At 34.9% G+C, this 21,880-nt stretch overlaps 2 protein-coding genes across 2 annotated transcripts in view; both read right to left on the bottom strand.

The window, feature by feature from the left end:
* LOC142343206 (transmembrane protein 209-like) overlaps positions 1–17,607 on the bottom strand; it is a 50,220-nt gene extending 32,613 nt beyond the window's left edge. Inside the window, exons 1-4 of the mRNA XM_075394949.1 lie at positions 16,850–17,607; positions 5,740–5,930; positions 1,836–2,014; positions 1,497–1,591 (exon numbers count right to left, since the gene is read on the bottom strand). Of these exons, the coding sequence (XP_075251064.1) occupies positions 1,497–1,591; positions 1,836–2,014; positions 5,740–5,930; positions 16,850–17,593 (1,209 nt within the window). The 5' untranslated portion in view covers positions 17,594–17,607. The remainder of the gene's footprint in view (positions 1–1,496; positions 1,592–1,835; positions 2,015–5,739; positions 5,931–16,849) is intronic.
* On the bottom strand, positions 15,371–16,745 carry LOC142343207 (protein LKAAEAR1-like). Its single transcript, XM_075394950.1, has 2 exons — positions 16,212–16,745; positions 15,371–15,697 (listed from the first exon to the last, which is right to left on the bottom strand). The coding sequence occupies exons 1-2, from the start codon at positions 16,426–16,428 to the stop codon at positions 15,432–15,434; spliced, it is 483 nt and encodes a 160-aa protein (XP_075251065.1). The 5' UTR covers positions 16,429–16,745; the 3' UTR covers positions 15,371–15,431.
* Positions 17,608–21,880: the final 4,273 nt, after the last annotated feature.

Raw genomic sequence — 21,880 nt, 5'->3', positions numbered from 1 at the left:
TATCTGTTAGACGGTACAAAAAATAGGAGCGCAATAATAGCCGCCTGAAGTGCTGACGCGGCTATTAAACACCTGAAAAAGACAAAGTATTAAAAACGGAAAAATTAGTTTTAAAAAGTCGTTAGAAATTCGGTTCCTAGCTTCCTCGAAGTCTTTTCTGTGTTGGTCAACCTATCAACCCATATTCAAGCCAAAACCCATATTCTGCGAGTATAGAATGACAACTATAGAATGACATATTTAAAAACACTTTAAAACTTTAACACACATTTAAATTTATTCTGATTCTAGTGTTTAAGCTGGCATAAACAACTAGCATACACCAAACAAATTAGCATAAAAGTAGATTTTGAAGATCACAACAGCCATATGAACTATGACTGACCTTCAAAAAAACTAAAGTTTAAAAATTGACAAACAGGGAAATTGCTTTTATCTGGAATCAAAAACTGACATTGGAAAACCGAGTTTTACCTTGACCTTGAAATCAGGCCTTCCCAGAAACGTTATAACAATTCGCAGATCAAAAAATGCTAAAATCAGCTTAGTGTACCTATTGAAACTTGATCTGCGCTGAGTTTTCCGGTTTATTCCAAACGCTCTAAGTCGGAAAAAAGTGTAAAAACGTCAAACAAAAAAAAAACAAAAGACAGCACCAGTACAATCCAAACTTTGAATTGAAAAGGAGAGCGCCTAAACAATAGCCTTTGAGAGGCTGGCGGCGGGTAACAAAAAATTGAAGAAACAAATATCGACTAATTTTGGACGAAATTTTTTTGGACAGGTGGGCAATTTATTTCAGAGTGTAGCTTAGAATTTTTTATGCGTGCAAAAAACCCCACCCAAGAGGGGCTCGAACCAGCAATCTACTACATGCTAGTCTCCCACCTTAACCACCCAGCTTTACCAGCTTCCAGGTAACATTTACAACCGCCTTCATATTAGCAACAGATTTAATTTCGGAATGAAAGTAGTTGATATCACTCAAAAATGAAGAAGTCAAGCCTGAAGTCACTAGAGAGCGAACGAATGTTCTGAGAGAGAAGCAAAAATTTTGCCTTAAAATTGGTAGAAAATTTTGCCTAAAAGGACATACTTAATTGCTTCAAACTTTAATTGAGGTAGGCTAGCTTTAGCTCAATTGAAAGGGCCAGGGATAAACGAGGTGGGGTGGAGCTAAATAAAATGGCACTAAATTAGCCACCAAATTTTTAAAATTTTAAAAAAATTTCCTAGCTAGTTTCCAGTTTCAGTCAGAATGCAGAAGTTTTTGCATCCTAAGCATCGGGTTTATAAAAAGAGCAACAATCGCTGACCTTTGACAACATGCTAAAATTTGTACAACAGACCGCTATCGATTTGGCAAATGCTGCCAAGTAGCTGAAATTTCTTGAACAGATACTAATTCCACTCAGTTGAAGCAAAATGAGGTTAAAAAATTTGCGACGTGAAGGCAAAAATTTGGAGAAAATGATTCCATTTATTTGATCACATACCTTAACGAGGGGTTTCAAAACGGTAGCCGCAATCCACTTGCGCATATTCTCCACCCAGTTTTGTATCTTGTCACCCACTTCTAGACCACTTATGCCTAAACCGCATATCCAAGAACTAATATCTATTAATAAAAACCATAATTTCACTGTAACACTGTACACGATGTAACGCAGCATTTGAAATCGTGAATTTTCTAGCATACTTTGGGTAAGACTGCACATAGTAATTTAATGCCACTTTTGATTCTACCTTTTCTCGAAGCTTGTCTTGTCAATGACTAACAAAAACGACACCAAAAAATTCCACTGGGAAACAGTATCACATTTTCCTAGACTAGCCTCCAAAATAGACAATGTCTGATTTCACCAAAGACGCCAGAGATGCAGCAGCAGATGATTTAGCCAGTGGAGAGGTTGATTTGGAATCGAGACATTCGACAGACGGACTGCTGATCTGGTACTTGTCATTCGGAAGGTTTCTCAGAAGGCGAGAAGAGGGAGAGGCCTCATTCAAGAACCTACAACAGATCATTTCAAAACTTCCGTAATTACAAAGCATTCCGCACTTTAAAAATTCCAAAATTAAACACTTAAATTTAAAATAGGAGGCTCGGTAATGTGCGTTTGCACATAAAGTTCCGATCCCGCTCATCCAAATTTTTGGCAGAAATGTCTACCAAATGAGGAACAGATCGAAAAACCCCAAAAATTCGAAACTTTTTCAAAAAAAATGTATATGAACAAAAAGATCGCCTCCAAAGCAAACAACTCAGTGGAGTAAAAAATGCCGCATTAGATTGATGAGATCAGCCATTATTAAAAAAGCAAGTCAATACGAACAACAAAATCAAACAACAATAACAACAAACATTAATTACATCCAAAACTTTATGTCCATTTTTAAAAATTATTAATAAGGTCAAAATAGCGTCAGATAAAACTGAAACTGACTAAAAAAACTTGTACTTTACTAGGAAAAATATGCGACCACTCCATAATAAGGCCTGGTATCAATTAGACAATGAAGAACAAAAACAGCAAAGCTACGAAATTGGCTTAGATTTTAGAAAAATTAATTTCAAAGTAATCAAAATCATTAGATAGCAATTGAAAACATCCAAAATGTTTATGATCAAAAACGCCTTCATAGGAGGACATTAAGACCTAGCATTCCTAAATCTTTTATGCGGTTACAAGAAGAACAAATAGAGACAAAAAACAAAAGTTAAATTAAAACTTCCTCGAACGCCAATAATCTGGTATGCGACCTCTTATCAATGAGAATAGGTAACAAGTAGAAAAAAAGAAAAAGGGCAAAATTATGTAGCATAACCATCTAACGTAAAGTGAATTGCTCTCAAACGACCGGCGAGCGGTTGGCTTCGTCTGTAGCTCAGCACGGTTTAGTAAGGCTATCTTTATCTTAAATGAAGGGGCGTAAGTGAGCGCAGCGGAGGTGCACCGGGCGTTGATGGGGAGGCAACAGTGGGGGGTCACTGTCTAAGAACCGACATTCGCACCATACTTATAATTCTCCAAAGGAGATTCTGTAAATCGCATATTTGAAGACTAGTGAGCTGAAAGGCTCTAAGAGCACTTAATGCCCGCCGGGCGCTACCTGTACATCCCATTTTCAAAAATTGAAAGGCAACTGCGTCAGAAAAAAACTTGGTCAAGCGAAAAATTGCAAAAAAAGACCGACAGGACTACCATAATTGCTCCAAAATTCGTTTGAGAGCAATTAATAATACTTTTGTATATTTCGAAAACAATGATATTTAAAGTCATAAAAACCATTAGCCACAAATTGAAATAATTAAATAGGCTCATTTATTATTCCAAGGAAGCGCTTGAGACCTGTTAATTGTTCAGAATATGTTTTATTTTTACAAGAAAAAACGTCAAACAGTGAAAAATCAAAAATTAGTTAACTTTTTTTTGCAAAAGTAGTGTGTCAAATCCAGTAAAAACTTAACGAAGTCTTTTGAAACAATGAATTGCGCACACTTTCACATTTCCTCGATGAAAACCTGTCTAAAAGAGCTGCTCATAACGAGACTAGGTAACAAATAGACAAAAAGAGACAAAAATGCGAATTAAGTGTTTCTTTAATTTTTGAAAACAATTGTTTTCAAAGTCATGAAAACCATCAGCTATCTGCTGAAATCAGAATATAGGATTATATATTCCCCCACAGAAAAACAGTGAGACCTCTCATTATCCAGGAAAATTCATCCGACGAAAAAGACAAAGTAAAAACAGTAGTTAAAGACATATAAAGAATTAAATTGAATTCTTCTAGAAAGGCGTGTCGAAGCCGTTAAAAATATAAATTTTGCCTTTAGAGACTTTTCTACGATCAATTGTGTCTGATTTTGAACGCCAATAATGTGCAATAATAACTGTCAATAACGTGATAATGTGACAAAACGAGAAAACAAACGTGAAAAATGGGCTAATACCTAAAGGTAAAAATTTTGTGTTATCTAGTATTATCGAAGCCAGAAAACCAAAACATAACGCGTGAAACCATAAATAACATTAAATTTTATTTCAGTAAAAAGAAGAGGAAGAAGCATTCGTTCTTTACTGACACTAATCTACAAGTTGACCAAAATAAGAGAAAAATAGTTCAACAAGCTATAGTATATTTAAAAATGAAGTTTCTAAAAGTCAAAACGACATAAATCTTTCGAGCAAAAAGGAAGCTAGTTGAATTAATTAGGAAGTGTTAAGGAAAACAATTGGACCCATCAACAGTGAGCTTTGATTTGAGCTGTTCTGTACTTTCAATAACAAAAAAAAAATTTTTTTTAAAAAGACCGACTTATTACAATCCGATATTTTTTGGATTGTAACAGTCCAAGATTGGACCAAAACTAGTCAACTATTGCTGTTCTTCCATTGAGAACACTCAGTTGTTTCGAAAATTATATATATCTAAATATTTTGTTAGTTAAAAGATCAAAAAAACATGCTGCGTTTTTGATAATCACAGAGTAAAAGTAGCAAAAAACGGCAAAAATTTGATTCCAGACTACTCTCAATGGAAATGGAAATAAGATTAGCTCCTTTTGTAGTTTACAAATATTGTGTTATTTGTTTTAGGATGTGTACCTCCGGTGAATTTAATCAACGTGGACTAAAGAAGCTTATTTCGGACAATTTTTGATGAAAAAGGCTGAATTTTGAAAAATTTGGCCAAAATTTTAGCCAAAAAATAAAACCAAAATTATCAACAATACATTTTTTGTCTATAAAAAAAATAAACAGTATTGTTGTTAACAACTTTTATATATCTTGACGAAATGACAACAAATAGACGAAATACAAAATTGACAAAACTTTGCGCAAAAACTCCGGAAAATGTGAATAAAAAACGCAAATCAGTCTAATATTCACAAAAAATTTAAACCACAATAACTCGCTCTAGAAAACGAAATTCAAAAAAGCTTTTTAATTCCATGTTCTACGCTGGACGGGCTTTTTAATGATACCACTCACAACTCTCTACGATGAATATATCGATCGGTCAAAATTGACTGAACAAAAAAACCCATTTGAGTATATAGTCCCTCCCCCCTCAAGAGGGGTCGAACAATTAGTGATGTTGCCTTAGTTTTCTTTTCTGAACACAACAAAACGTCTGACCAAATTGATAGATAACCTAAGCAAAATAGAAGTTCACGAAAAAAAAATAGAAAATAGAATGCGTCAAGACGTAAATTGACTCTGCAAAACATTGAATCCAAACTTAGTATAAGCCTTGCATGGATGCTTTGTAAAGATACAGTTGCACAATGACATGAAAACACGTTTGAATGATGAATCAATTGTCAAAGGACAAAATACACCTCAAATTTTTAAATAGAAAGCGATCAAATTTGTGCGGCAATGCTAAATACGGATTACTAAAAGCGACAGATTGAAACCCGCATTGCTGTTGCCTTGACAGCCCGAAGAACTTTGGGATATTGATTAGATGGACTGAAATGATAACAGATTGCAATGGTATATAGTAAATTAACCAGTGGTGAGTTCTACAATTTTTTTCCATTTATACAAAATCGACAGTTCTTGATGATTTCTTAGGTTGTTATGACTGGCTGTATACTTGACGTTTCTTAAACATATGGCATAAGCATCGGACAGAGATCCAAAAAAGTGCATAAATGGGGAATAAATAATCAATTAGGCATCAATGTTGATAATAATTGTTTTAAAAAAAGGGTAATAAACATACCTCGCTCCGTCAAGCGCAGCAAGGGTCTCGGCCTCTTGTTGGTAGAAACTGTTCAGATACTTCTCCAGATCTCTGACGTCACTAATTATGTCATCACCAGCTGCCCCAAGCGAAGCAAAGGACGAATCGCCAACATTTTGGCGCGGACTAGTCGGTGATGAAAGACAAGTCATTGGAGAGAGATGGAAAGACTGAAATTAATGAAATTCGGATACAACTAACATCTTTATGAAGAAGATATTAAACATCAAAAAGACCCACACCTTAAATGTGTTTAACACGCGTGCGCGCCTAGGCTGTTATATTAGGAAACTCATGTTTATTTTGCTATTTCTTCAAAGAAAAGAACAGGTAAAGCTTAAAGCACATATGAATGTCAGATTTCATCCAGCGGGGTGGGGATGTAAAAGCTCTAAGCAGGATTTGAGGCTCACTTTAGTCCGCTCCTGTTTACAATTCATTGCCCTGATCTACGGTAAATAAAAGACTTTGTCTAAATTTAGTCCGAAAACCTTAGGATAGATTCGTAATAAAAGCTCAGCATTGTCGTATACAGCCAAAAAAAACGATTATTATAGTTGCAAGACTTTCCAAGTTTAGTCATTTCTATAGTTTTTAATTTTTACGGCCATCGAGCCTGCTTTTTCAGTTACTCACTTATTATCTGTAACTTCTCCGTGGCTTTTAGAAGTTTAGCTATTAACAAATCTTTTCATTTTCTCCTTCTTTTGAAAGGTGGGCATCAACAAGAACAAGCCAAGTTACTTTTTTGTTAGTAATTCAACTATTTATCTTTCCATAGATTATAAAACGGCTCGTTTGAGACTATGCGTAGTACAGAATGCTCCAACATGTCTCAAGTTGGTGAAATTGTTTCTGTGTTCTGAGCGGAAAAACTCTTTTCACAATCAGTTCTACTAAACGAAAACGGAAGCTATTTTTTGAAGCTACCAGGACTACAACTTTAATATAAAAAAATAAAACATACCCAGCAGATTGCCGTAAAATAGCCGCCGTTGATTCCAATAAGCATGATTGGGATTGAAAGAATAGAAGATATCGAAAAAAAAAGACTTTTGTACAAAAGAATTTTTTAAGTCCGATTTATTTTGATGGCATTTCGTAGTCGAACATACTTCGGTTTCTTAGAGAGAGGCTACAGGGGCTACTATCAATACCAATAAGCATAAGAGATGGTAACTAAGACTTGTAGGAACGACGTTCAAATAACGGGCATCTAAAATTGGGCTTTATGGGTTTATCCCGTTTCTATTTCTGACTTCAATTTTTTATTCTGACTCTGTTCATTTTGAATTGCTTTGCTGAGCAACTGATGTTCAAATTAACTTTTAGCAGAATGAGAGAAGAGAGAAACTAGCCTAGAGAAGTCAGAAAGATTTAACGCAAAATGCTGAAAAAGCGGCAAAATGGTAAAGCGAAAAAAAATTCGATGAAGTAAAAAACCATAGCAGGACAAGTCCTGACGTACAATTCAAGGAATTTTCATTGACTAAACAGAAAACTAGACCTAGAACGGAATATGAACGGATTGGAAAAACCAATTAAAAAAAATCCAATCCAAAAAATCGAAAAACAGTAAAAATCAAAGTGAAATTGCCGCATGTGAACAAATAACCACTAGCGAGAAAGCGAATTTTTGTTCAAAAACCGTTTTCTAGCTCTACTTTAATTTTAGAGCGAAAAAACTTCACGCCGCAAAACCACTCGCTTTTTCGCTCTACTTCCTGTTTCGGCGTGACAAAATCACTATTCCGACTTCAAAAATCATGAAAATGTGTGAATAGATCTTTAAAAAAAACATAGCGGAAAGAATTCCGGAAACGACTCGAAGGAGAAAATTGCCCATACTTATGACTAAAAAACTAGAACAACTATTGTGAACCCTGAACCTCCACAAATGCAATGAGAAAATTAAGGAAGAATAGAAACGGCATTCAAAAACAATTTGAACAAAAAAAAAAGAAAAACTTAATGAGTTTTTTGTAAGTTTTAATAGTACACGGAAACATAAAGCCGACTAAAGTTTCTTTGTATTAAGAGCATTGTAAAGATCGCAAAACAATGGGCATGTCATAATAGGCTAAGAAAATTGTCTAAGATAAAAAAAATAAGAAAAACTGAAAAATAAGAAAAATGGTTTAAAATTTTTCAATTTTTCTGTCAATTTTCCCAAGAAAAAAATGATTTATACCAAGAAAACTTTAACCAATAGGTATCTGAATATTCCCTCAGTAACAAGCTTCTATTCAAATCCCACTTAAAGCATTAAAACAAAAAAAACGCAAAAAATATTAAATTTCGTCTATAAATTAGCGAAACTGATCAAAAACCTCCAAATTAGCATTAAACCCAAATTAACAACTTCAAACCTTCAATCCCTATCAAAACAAGCCTAAAACTAATACAATATCGAAACCAAACCTCACAACCATCAAAAGTTGCAAAAAACTGCGTTCAAAAACCGCACGTGAACAAAAAAATTTCGCTCGCTTAGAGAAAATTTTTTCACACAAAATTCTCGCTCTCTCAAAAACAGCGGTATGAACAAAAAACCACTCTTTTCGCTCCGCTCTTCACTTTTGTTCGGCACCAAAATCACTCCAAATTTTTTCACGCGTTTCATTTCCCGCTTCAAAAATCACTCCAATAAAATTGATTAAAAAAAGGACTTCTCCAAAACTCCTCTTCGAGTCGTAAAAAGACAGCGCCTCAATACAATTCAAATTCTTTGAATTGTAAAAAAAATAGGAGCGCTATAATAGCCGGCTGAGAAGATGAGGGCGGCTATTAAAAAATAATCAAAACCCTCATTTCGATATGAATTTAAGATACACTAAATCACATACATTGTCAATTGTTTTGCAAAACAAAGCAGCTAAGTTTTTCTTCTATGTTTTCGACCGAAAGCAATTAGATTCTGCATTTTGATCACTCAATCAATTTTGAGTCAAATTGACAAAGTACATTTTAAAGTCAGCCAAGCATAAGTTGAGAGAATGAGTGCATTGATGGCAATAATATTCTTCGTTTTTCTCAAATGGCTACTTTTTTTTCTGTTCTTCTTAATATAAATTCCTCATAGGTGATGGATCCGGCTAATCAAAGTGGCTAATGATAGCCTGGAAATCCCATTAAATCGGAATGCTAATGAAATAAAAACAGGTGAGCAAAATCAATTTAAGTCTGAAGTAAATAGAATGAAACAAGGAATTTTTTTTCTAAAAGTATTACCTTTACTGTTTTTAGATTTTTGAATTTCCCTGAATGGACCAATTCCTTTATTTTATGACATATTAACGCATAAAAAGACGGAGGGTTTCAATGCTGAAGGTGTACAAAGCATCAATTTGTACAAAATTTTACATGAAGAACATTATTCTCTACGTTTCGAAAAAAAGTTTCCTGATTGGAAATAGTTATCTTCTTGAAGTGAAAATGCAGTGATGATCTCTTCGACTTTTTGCAAATTTTCTGTTCGTTGACTACAGAGGGTGTTCAGGGAAATTTCAATCAAATCAATTTCTAAATGAAATATGGGATGTGCATTTGAGGTTAAAAGTAAGTTCCCACGTAGGTGCAACTTGAAAAATGTTCAAATAACTTTGCCGTTGAATCAAACAGTCTCTGCTATTGATACCCTAATTTTCATAAAATACAGTTCAATCGATACAGAGAGGCACAAAAACCCACCAGAGAGATATACAAAACTTTGTTTTTCCTATTCTAGAATTTTTTCTGAAATTTGCTGGCATGTAGGGAGCATCACAGTTGTTTCTATGGCTACGGCTGCCGACAAATGAAATCAGAGAAACTAATTATCAAGCAAAAAATAGTTTGAAACCTCGTTTACAGTTTCAAAGAAAAACATTTAATGTTTTTTTTTAATTTGTCGTCGGTTCAATTTTTTCTATTCTCATCTCCTAAGATTTTCTGTTTTGGTTAAATTTAACCGGAAACATAAACGACTGACATCGGGTGAATTGCTATCAAACGACCGGTTGGCTTCGAAGTAGCCATCAGGGACTTAGGGCGCTATAACTAGGGCGGGGGAGTGAGTGGAGTCGGGGTTAAGTGTTAAGGGGGGTTTGGGGGTGAACCGATGGGGTGGGTGGGTGTGTGTGTGTGTGTGTGTGTGTGTGTGTGTGTGTGTGTGTGGGGGGGGGGGGTATGATTAGGAGGGCTGGACGAGGGGGTTCATCAGATCGCCAGATGCAGAAGGATGGAAGCGACGAGTGTTGGGGTTGGGTTAGTGGGGACGGGAGCGTGAATGAGGAAGGTCATAATTTGAAGATGAAGAATCGCTCTTCATACCTCGAAATGGTCTTTAGAAACAGTTTCGGTAAATTTCATAATAAGAAACTATTAAGGCCTAAGCCTCTAAGTGAGCTACTCAGCCACTTAATGCCCTTCGGGCTTTACCTATCTGAAATGGGTCAGACGAAAAAATGGTCCAACAAAAAATTACATTAAAAAGACGATAGGACTAACATAATACGAACTTCGTTTGAGATCACTTACAAAGTGAAAGCCTAGGATGCGCACTAAGAAGAAGATGTAGATCTCAAAAAATTACAAAAATTGTCTTCTTTCTTTCCGTTTGTCTTTTGAATAATTAATTTTTATAAGGAATTATTCTCTGTTTCAAATAAATTTTTAAAGTCGAATATAAACGCTTATTACATAGTTTCATGACATTTTTAGGAATTATATTGATATAATTGAATATCTTCCTCAACGGACACCCTTCACGCCCCCAAACATTGCGTTTTTGTTTTCGTTTCAGTTTTGAACAGCTTTTTCCAACAAAATTACTTTTTAATAGAAATCAAAACTGGCCTCTAAGGGCTACAAAACCGTCTCTTTTTTCTCTAAGATGCAAAAACCAAAAGTGAAAATTTGACTAAAGAAAGAAGCCAGCCTGCATATATATTCCCCTATTTTGAAAAACCTTGGAACATTTGTTAGAAACGACAACAAAACTTATTCTACATATTAGAACATGTCATTCGAATTTCAGGTAACATTCCACTCTAGACATGCTTGACATCTTTGAAAACAACGAAAACAGAATTGAATGAAAACTTAAAAGAATATCAATTAACGTTCCTGAAGTTGGCTATAGCTTTTATCACAGAAAAACTTGTAGCAAGCGTTTTGCAATAAAATGTTGCAACTCAATGACAAACTATTGCAAAAAAAAGTTCACCGACAAAACCTGCAACATAAGAGGCGGTAAGTAGTTAAAAGAAGCTGTTAAAATAATTTCACAGCGCCTATATTAAAAAATAACGCAACGCCTATTTAGAATTCTGGAATAATGCCGTTAAAAAGCCTTCTGATTAGACATTAGATTGGACAAAACAAGTACCAAGGACCACTCCTAAAATTTAATCGCAGAAATTTTTACCAATGAAAACAATTTCTTGGAGTCTGCGACTTGAACTCTCAACGTGACCAAAAAAACGAAATGAGTCGAATGGGAGCACGCTTCCCCATATACTGCGCGACAATTACCGGTAACTAAAATAGTTAACCGAGTAACGTCGTGCAAATAGCTCTCAAACGACCATCGAGCTGTTGGCTGCGTTAGTATCCAGCTGGGGCTGAGATGCTTGCTTTGAGGAGAGTGGGGAGGGGGAGGTAGCGGAATAGGTGCGGGGTGAGGGTTGACTGGGGGTGGGATGATTGCTTGGGGGTTCCAACTTTTAAAAGTACGAACCGCTCTTTGCACAATGAAATAATTGTCTCCTCAAAACATTTTTGGTGAATCGCATTCTTAGACAATGGTTAAGCGTAAGGCTCTAAGAGAACTTAATGCCCTTCGCAAGTTAATTGTTGTCCCATTTTTGAAGACAAAAAGTCAAATGGGTCAGACGAAAAATTGGTCAAGCAAAAAATCGCATTAAAAAGATCACAGGATGAATATAATTGCAAATTTTGTTTGAGAGCAATTAATAATGATTAGAGCAACTGCCAAATCAGTTGAAAAGAAATCACATAGTTAGGAAAATATTTACAAAAAGACCCCAATAGTGCTTTCTTGCCATCTAAATCTTTACTATCAACACATAATTGTATCCATTTTGCCACAAAATTCCTAAACAAATTTCACTACCAATGGTTTTTCTTACTTTGCTCCAACAATTTAAAGGCAACTTCTGAAGACGATACCCCGAATCACGCTCAAAAAGAAATTGGAACGCTACTTTTTGAAGATCTTGGTAACGTTTATGATTTCATTTTTTAAAATTTCTTTCTGATCTTTAAAAACTATATTCAAATTACTTTGCAAAACTAATTTGATAAAACTTGCAATGAAGACGTAGAATGCTCAGTTCAAGAAAGTAGTTCAGTCCATTTTCTCGAACATTTCTTTAATTTATACTCGCAAATCTATTTTGAAATGGCATTTTAATATCCTGGCGATACAGGAAAAATCAATTACAGACTAAATCTCGTCCAGGCAAGCACTGAACCAAAAAATTGCAAAAAATAAAATGACAGCTTATTTTGAAAAAAAAGCAAAATAATAGCCTGCGAAGTGGTTCCAACCCCAACCTTAAAACTCAGTTACACCTCTTTGGTATCGCATTTACAATAACTTTTCAAATGCAAAAAACCTAAATTCGGAAAAATTAACAAAACTCAACTGGGGCAATAGCTTTTAAAAAAGCGACGGACTTAATTCGGAACAAGATCGATTCAGATCCCGAAAAACAAAGAAGTCAAGCGTGAAACAAAAACGGCAGCAAAAGATTGTTCTAGAAAAGGATAATAACAGTCAAGCAAAAATTTTGCATTGAAAAGGAAACATGCTTACAGTGATAGCTTCAAATTTCGCTCGAGAGCCAAGAAAAATTCCACTAAACAGTCGATTGAAAAAAAATCAGGGTGTTCAAAAAAATTCTACTCTCATGGGATGAAAGTGCAACAGAAATTTTTAAAATAATTCTCTAGAGGAGGTGAAATCAGAAGTCAATTAAGCATAATGCGATAAAAGACACATACGGCTTTAAGAATCTGCCGAAAATTATTAGAAGAGAAGGTGAAAATAGAAGTAAAGCAAATCCCATTTGCTGAGAAACGATTGAGGTATTCGTACTGAACTGAAGATTTCGTATAAGTTTGTAAAGCTGAGAGCAATTTAATAGCATAATGAAGAAATCCAGTTGCAAACTTTTCTCATCAATATGTTATTGAAAATCAAAGTGTCATCCAAAACACAGTTTTTAATTGTCAAATCTTGACTTTTTTAAGACCTCCGTTGAAAGTTATTTCTCATTCCATAGTCTAAAATTCGGACAAATTCTATCGTTGAACAAGTTAATACATACCCGCAGACAGCCGGAAAATTGATTTCAATCACACAAGTTGCGATTGAAAGAAAAACAAAAAAATCGTGCTCCTTAATGAGAGGATCCAGGGATTGAGATCAGTACAAAAAAGCACTAGGACGACCACTCAGATATATAAAACGAAATTCAAGTAGCGGGCATCCAAAATTGAGCTAGCTTGATGGGTTTTTCCCATCTCTATTTCTGGTTTTGTTTTCTGATACTGATTCGTTTTATTTTAAATTGCGTTGCCGAGTAACTGCTGTTTAAAAGGACTTTCAGTAAAAGGAGCACAACAAAACTCGACTAGAGATATCAAAAAGATTTTTTGCAAAATACCGACTTTCTTTTGACGAAATTTATTCGCCAGCGAAATTTATTCGCCAGCGAAATTTATTCGCCAGCAAAATTTATTCGCCAGAAGATGAGGGCGGCTATTAATCAAACAGAAAAAAACCTCCATTCATTATTTACCTGGAAAATCGAAGAACATGATTTCCGTAATTCGATGGTTCAATCAATATTGAGTCAACTGGAGAAAGTACGTTCCAAAGTCAACCAAACAAGAGTAAACAAGACGGTGCAGCATTGACAAGGAAAACTTGCCTTCGTGTTATATTGGGCTGAAATGTTAATTCAGTTGACAGGAGGTTTACATTCACAGTTAAACATTTTTTTCATCAAAATGTTACTGAAAATCAAGCTGTCATCAAAAAAAAGATCTGCACTGAAAAAGTGAAGATTTCTGTATTTTATCTAACTCACTCTTGTGAATTTTGTAACCTGATAACTCAACCAATTCTGGGAGAACTGGAGAAAGTGCGTTTTAAAGTCACTCAAAAATAGGTTGAGAGGACGGTTGTAGTGTTTTACATAGACTATTCTTCTTCTTTTCTTAAAAGCTTTTTGCTGTTGAGCCTTTTACAAATTCCCCATATGCGATCAATTTTCCCTCATCTTAGCCAAGCACAACTCCTAAAAAACAGGTTGACTTGCTTCTGGCTAATATTTTGCAGCTATTTAGAAAAACCTTTCCTACCAAATAAACTTGGATTTCAATATCGCTTAAAGAACGACTTAAAGAACTTCAAAAACGGTGGTGGGTTATAATGTACATCATCTAATTGCATAAAAATGGACAAGAAAAAAATAATTTTCGACTAAAAATTCCCGGTGTTTTGTAAAGCAGAAATATACTGGTTATCTCTACATGTGTTTTTTTTTCAATTTTTATTTTGAGTGAAATATGTGGTCAACCGGAAACCTACGGAGACCTCCAATTCCAAAGTCATCGGAGGAATCAGGAACGATCAACAGAATATAGATTTGAATATGCTCAAATCTGTAAGATTTCAATCCAATCAAATTAAAAATGAAACATAGGATCTGGGTTTCCATCAAAATTTTATAAAAACTAAATTTCGTTAATTAAGAGGCTTTTGGTCTTTCTGTTTCGTAATTCAAAAAATATTAATGTTCCTATACCTTTGCCCTGGAATCAAATAGTAAATGATGAAAAAAACTCAAATTGTTATTGTTTGTTCGAGAGGGCACGCAAAATAGTTTCTTCGAGGCCAGAGAAACCACAGAGAGGTAAAGAAAAAAATATCGGACTTTGGTTTTTATTTTTTCTCTAGAAAAATTGTTCTTTAGTGCCTTTTGACGTACATACTGTTTCTCATATGAAAAAGGCTTCTGGCAAATGAAATTTGAGGAACTAAATATAAAACAATGAAGTTTCAAACCTTAATTTAGGATAAAAAAGAAAATTAAATGTTTTTTTAATAAATTTTAATGTCTGTATAACTTTCCGATTCCGTTTTTCGGTTTGGGTTAAATCTGCATAACTACCAAAAAGTGAAAGCCAAAAGGGGTACTAAGAAGAGAAAGATATCACAAAAAGTTAAAACTTTTTTTCAATTTTTGGCTTCTGAATACTTAATTTTAATTAGAAAATTTGGGTTCTTTTTCAAACAGATTTTTATAAAGGAATTTAATCATACGAAATAATGAAAATTTTTCCAGCAACTATATTAATATAATCTAATATACTCCTGGACCGCACCCACGCCCCCTTCCATGTCCCGTTTTCCTTTCAACATTTTAAAGAGCTCCCTTTTCCAACCTGTAATACAAAGAGCCGGCCTCTCATATACATTTCCCGTATACGTTGGAACAATTAGTTAGATGTTCCCACTTTAGTGAAAGTCCCTTTAACTTTAGAAATCAAAAGGGCTTCAAAGACCGTCAATCATTGATTTGCTGTCTCAAGTGTATTAAAACCATCAAATTAAATGTATTCAAAGTAGGCTTTGGAACTATTCCACAAAATCTAATCTAAGCATAAGAGTTTGGGTCATCTAAAAGCTGCTCGACCCTCCTGCGTTTCAGTCTGTTTAAAGGGTCTCTCAAGTTCAACTCCTCTTCTTTGGCGGGCAAAAGACATTCCAGCTTAACTGATGCGAGAGCTGTAGGTTGTGTTGTGATTAAATGGGCTACATCATCTGATCTGTAGTGATAGTACTTCGTCTTCATCGCTTTCAACCGGTTTCGAGCTTCCGCTGCTTTTAATTGACCAATCAGAATCTCTTGCTTCTCACGTTCTGTCCAACGGTAAAGTTAAGGCACGTTCTTTCATAAACAAGAGAAAGACAAACATGGAGTTGTTTTCAGTTCTCAATACCAGAATCATTTTTCTCCCACCTCCCCTTTAAAATTTTGCTTAATCAACCACTAGCAATGACAATTGCATGGCTTATAGATGAAATGACCGATCAGAAGTGAAGAAATATCAAACAGAGGCATAAAAACTGCGCTTCTAAAGAACGTTAAGATGTCGAAAAACACCTTCTCCGGAGTGTTGAAAACGATAAGCATCTTCTAATTTGGAGTCTCAAAGGAAAAGGTCCAATTCAATTGTTTGTATCCAGAAGAACAAACAGGTCTTTCACGTTATACCCCCTTGTGGTCATAAAACATATGCGCGCCTCCTACCCTACACCCATAGTCGCAAAGATATAACAATGAAGGAGGGGGCAGCCATAATACAGACCCGAAAAACAGCAACATGCAGAAAAACGTACAAAGAGATTTTACATATGAAAGCTAAGAACGTGCCTAAATCTACGGGTTCTTTGCCCCTGGTCGCTATTTTCTTCTGTTTGTAAGTTTCTCTGATTCTTTTCAACGTCGCCTCCTGCGCATCCAAGACATCTTTCGGGGGTTCCTCGTAGGCTAAGTATCTCCCCCTTTGGACGGGAGGCAAATTCTTCACTTCATGGGGAGATAAATGCTTCCAATTATGAGCTTTAAATTTCTCTTCTTCTTCCGTCATTATTTATAACTAACAAACTTCAGTTAATTCGCTAATTGCTGTAGTTATCAGTCACTGATCCACCAAAATAACGGAAAACTGATATTTACAAAACAAAGCGTTGAAAAGTAACCAATTAACTTATCAATGGACAAAACAAAAATTAATTCCGAATCTGGCAAAAGTTATGTCAATTTAAAACGAACGATTTTATAAGACACAATACAAATCAACGTTTTGTTAGAGAAATGCATTAGCGTTACGATTTTGAACATACATTTGTAGCAAAACAAGCAGAATGGTTGAAAAAATACACGTGCACTCTTTTGCCTGTTATTGTATATTTTACCTCTCAAAGAAGCACGCTTCTATTATTCAATCAAAACAGCTAAATAGACAAAACAGTAGAATATTTGCACAAATAAACAATGTGAAAACTCACCTGTTCAGCAGCCGCAATCAACGAGCTTCTTTGTCTAACTGAAAATGACGAATTACGTCCTTGACCTCTGATGTAGCTTGAGTTGCCAGTAACATTCATAGAATCATTAGGTGACAACCTTGACCTTGAAAAAGAGGCACTGTTGTTCAACGAATGACTCAACTTCCCGGCTGAAGTATTGAAAACTGATGACGTTGCCGAAAGATTGAGCGGTCCTGTGGAAAACTTTGCAAAGGGTGAATTTTGGCTGTCATCCAAGCTCGCAAGATGTGAATTATTCTGAGAATTTGACAGTCTAACGCAATTGAAACTGTTCGACAAATTTTCTCTGATGTTATTCGAACTGAGTAGCAACTTCCTTTTGATGCTATCGATCTGACTGTTTTGTTGGAAAGCATTCAGTTTTTGTTTTGCAAGTAACGATACCCGATGCTTGTTCCGGTACACTAGATAGCACAGGAAACATATAATTGCACTAGATGCAAACAGGACGCCAAGAACCCAAACGTAAAAACTGCCCAACTGTCGCTGGGCAATAAACAGGTCAAACGGCCGCAAGTAAAATTCGGCGAAACAAAGAACGGCTATTGTAGTTTGAAAAAGACAAGACTTTAAGTTCATATTCGCACTCCTAAGCCATTTCAGCTGCTGTTCTTTCAGAATGAAAGAATCTTCTTTTCTCGGAGAGTCGAAAGAGCTGTTAAGGCTACCCGGAACCCTTCTTGTCATTTGGGGAGAATACATACCTATATGGTTACTTCTCTGAAATATTGGAGAATAATAGATAAAAATTTTTGATTTCACATGCTTACAATATAGCATATCAACGTCAACATCTTCCCATTTTCGCAGACGGATTACACAGGTTAACTATTATGTAAAATTCTAAGAAGTCATACTGTGTCGTTATGATTGTTGGTAAACACACGAGCTCATAATTGATTTGTATGATTTCTAGGTATTCATGCAAGGATCATACAAAATTCAAACTTAAACCTAATATGCTTTCCGAAAATACTCCTAATAGACCATATATGTCTTGTTATGAATTCTTAGTAGTCATACAAGAAGCATACAAAAAGAAAACTTAATGAGGACTAACAACTTTGCATAATCTCTGCTTGCATGTGGCTTCAAAAACAGCCATATGTCAAGCAAAGACAATTTCTGCAAGTTTAAATGAACTCATTGATTGAGAAGTGCTTCTTGAGGTCGAATATGAACACCAAAAAATTGATATTTGACATCATTGTAATATACATTCCGATTTCATAACTAGAGTAAAGATTTTCTTTGATGTTGATGAGCATTCCAATCTCTCATTTGCTCGGGCAATTTTTTTTTGTAATTCACAGTTGTTATAAAAACTCAGTTACGTGAGCTCATTTACGGATCAAAATAAAACACTTCTAATCTGGTTACAGTTTATTATCACTCCACTCATTGATAATTCAAAAATTGGTTGTGCAAAACGATATCATTACAGCAATGAAAACACTAAACATATTATAGACTGATAAAAACGACAACAACGCTGCATTTAAACTTACCATCATTTCTAATCCTGCTAGCGGACCAAGAACCACTTTGACTTATACAGACAATAGGATCATACCGCTCAGCTGTGCTTGATAAAACCCCAAAAAGTACTTACTTGACACAAAGCTCATGTCAAATGTGGATGCTCATTTGCAAAACGAATTTTAGTGAAATCTGGTGCCTATTAAACCCACAAAAGGGATCGCGTGAGGCTGTCGTACCCATCAAATCGTTGGTAAAAACATACCCACGCCCATTGAGAACTGTTTGATGAAGGCGGCGTGTATAACAGTATCGAGTATTTGGAGTAACAAGTCAAAACTCTGAAATGAACTCACTTGGATGGTGAAGACTTAAGTTTTCGACTGGAATTTTTATTCAAACGTTAATTATCTCGTAATGAGACGAAGAAATGCTTATCTGCCTGGAAGTTATATAATTATCAAATTATTGTTCCAGCATTTTTTTCAAAAATGGGGGAAGATATATGCAAGGCCGGCTTTTTTTTCAGTCAAATTTTCAGTTTTTGATTACGCACCGTAGAGAAAAAAGACCATTTTATTGCCCTCAGGATCTAGTTTTGATTCCAGAAAAATAATTATGAAAAACTTGAAAACAAAACACTTAGCTCGGGGGGGGGGGGGGGGCAGATCGCCGTGAAATCTAAGATAAAAACGAAAAAATGCAAGAAATCTGGTTAGGTTGAATGGTGTTTTGTCACCAGTAAATCTTCACAGTTTCAAGACTAAAAATCAACAATTTAAGCGTTTTGACCGAAAACTTCCAAAAATTATTCTCAAAATTTTGTTTAAAAAACTTTTTAACACTCTGCTGGTTACAATGTATTCTGTTGGTTACAAAATAAATTACGAACCATTTTTTTCTCAGTAACAAACAAATAAGGAAAATCACATAGTATAGACAATTTAGATATCTCAAAATAGCAAAAATCAACTTTGAAATGTTAACTTAAAACCAGAAAAAAGTGTTTTGATTTCTAAATCTAGAGTTGTCTTTTCAAACAATTCCTGCTATCTCAAGAGAACTAACCAATTAGGTATTCTCAAAACGTCGGAGGCGTGAGAAATACAGTTTCATGAAATGCACATTACATCAACCAAAAACATTCCTGAAAAGTAAAGATGGAAATCTTTTCCTAACTTTTTATATGTATTCTTTATAATGTCAGAGCAGATAGTTCCAATTAATATCCTCTAGATCAAAAAATTCAGAAGTAATTGACAATTATGGATTTTGAACCAATGTTAACCAATGAATTCTAAAGGCTAATAAAAGATCCTGTAGGTATAGCTTTTAACGACCGTTTACATGTTAGAGGCGGAGGGCAAAAGGGGCAGAAATTATGAAAAACTAGAAAGTGTGAAATTTTCTCCAAAATGCAGCTTTAAATGTAATCCAACTAAAAAAATTGTTAATTAAATCTAGCTAAAAACAAAAACAGAGCTATAAAAACAGTTTAGGCCGATTATGCTCCTGAAACAAAAATATTTCCGTTCGAAAAAGTTCATTTCAAATTATAATGCCAATTTTTCGATTACCGATACAATTTCGTCAAAAATTTCACACTAAACTTCCAGAAAAAACAATCGATAACGTATTGAACTTTGACGAGCCTTGAGTATAGACCGGATGCCACCAAAATCTTGATACTTGTTTTTTCTTGACGAGGTTTGTATTTGTATGTGTGCGCGTTTGTGTGGGTGTACGCATAAGTGTGTTTGAAATGTGTGGTATGTGTGAGAATTGAAAACATGTACGGCTGACAGATTTATCCCATTAAGTGTTAGACACAAATAAAGGCAGAGCGCAAAAACTGGCAGAAATCTGGAAAAATTAGAAGAACTCGAAAGATGCTAATTGCGGTGCTTCACTTTTGTCGAAAGCCATAAATCTGTGTTTTTAATTTTTGCCGATAACACTTCTACGGGAGTCTAAAAACTAGTTGTCTCATTATGCTTTATTTCCCCATGAAATATCCAAAATGACCAACATTTTGGAAACGTTCATTTCAAATTTTAACGTCAATGTCACCACTACCAATATCCTCAAGAGGCCAACACTCAGATCTCCAGAAAAACAATAAGAGCCTAGACGAACGTTGCTGAACCTTGAGTAAAGATCAGATGCCAAAAACTAAATTTTTATATTGACTTTTTTCTTGACCGTTTACTAAAAATCAAACAAATTGACATTCTTTGAAAAACTCCAAAAATTACATTTTAAAGCTTAGTGCTTAAATAATAATATTTACTAATACAATTGCTTCAAAACATCCACGCGTAGTTTTTTTTTAAAACTAGAACTAAACCCTAAAACTAAACCCAAATTAACAGTGAAGAACTCTGAGTAATGACCACTGCCAAAATAAAACTATTGTTCCTAGTATTTTGTGTAAAATGTGTTGTGTGTTTGGTTTTTCTGTGTCTTTTCGTTTGGTTTTTCTGTGTCTATGTGTTTCATATTGTACTGCACTTATCTTTCTAGAATGTGGTGAAGAAAAAATACGGCAATTTTTTTGGTTTCAAACATTACAAGTAATTATCCCCATTTCATAAAGTTGCCTTCGAATACCCACAACGGTTTTTCTGCCAACCGGTTTTTCTGTTTCCTTAAAAAGTTGTTTTTGCAACATTTAAAGGTATGTTGGAACATTCTGTGATACGCACAAAATCGCACCAGCCGTCTTGCTAACTTTTCAACTTGGAAAAAATTTCCAAAAAGTCAAATTTTCTCTCCGTGACTTGGAAAGTGAGGGTTATTCAGGAAAAAATTAACCCAAAACGTGTTGCGCTTTTTGCAGATACGTTTGATCTTGTTACAGAGAGAAATAGCGGAAATTTATAGCAAATACAATTAACAATCAATGTATAGGTCAAAATGGGGAAATGACGGACGTGTTTTTTACACTTTCATTTTTTCAAGAAAAGAGAAACGGTCATCATTACACACCCTCAAAAGCTGTTTTCTCTATCAAAAATCTCCAAATAGGCAAAAAACACAATATAATTGCAATCAGAGCTCAACATATCCGAATATTGTAAATCAACATGTAGCAACTTAATATTGACTAATAAAATCGGCTTTTATACTTTCCATGAGCAATTTCTTTCTGACGTCGAAACATCTCAACGTCGGGCAATAGGATTACACCTGCTTTTCACGACTTTTTATTGCACCAAGAGCAGATCCCAAGAGAGAATTAGCCCCCAAAAAATCAAAATGTAAAATTACAAGACAACATTCTGGAACAATTTTCGATAAAACTATCGGTCCCTAAAATTTAAAGAATTACTCAAAAAAGGAACTTTCAAAAAGTTCAAAATTGCAGATGGACTTGGCATTATCAAGAGTAATACCTCAGAAAATAAACATGAAAGAAAATTCGTGCTTGTACTAGACCACACTTAGCTATACCCAACGTCAAATGACGCGCCATTCATCAAAAACATTTACACCCAAACAGTTTAGACC

The sequence above is a fragment of the Convolutriloba macropyga genome, chromosome 7 (assembly GCF_964194025.1).
Source record: "Convolutriloba macropyga chromosome 7, txConMacr16.3, whole genome shotgun sequence".
Classification (NCBI taxonomy): domain Eukaryota; kingdom Metazoa; phylum Xenacoelomorpha; order Acoela; family Convolutidae; genus Convolutriloba; species Convolutriloba macropyga.
The sequence above is the reverse complement of the archived record's forward strand: the minus strand, read 5'-3'. Positions and strand labels throughout refer to the sequence as shown.

Coding starts and splice junctions, on each gene's coding strand:
- LOC142343207 (XM_075394950.1), bottom strand. CDS start 16,428: ATGACGGAAGAAGAAGAGAAATTTAAAGCTCATAATTGGAAGCATTTA. Junction 15,698..16,211: donor CAAAGAACCCGTAGATTTAG/GCACGTTCTTAG, acceptor ACCGTTGGACAG/AACGTGAGAAGCAAGAGATT.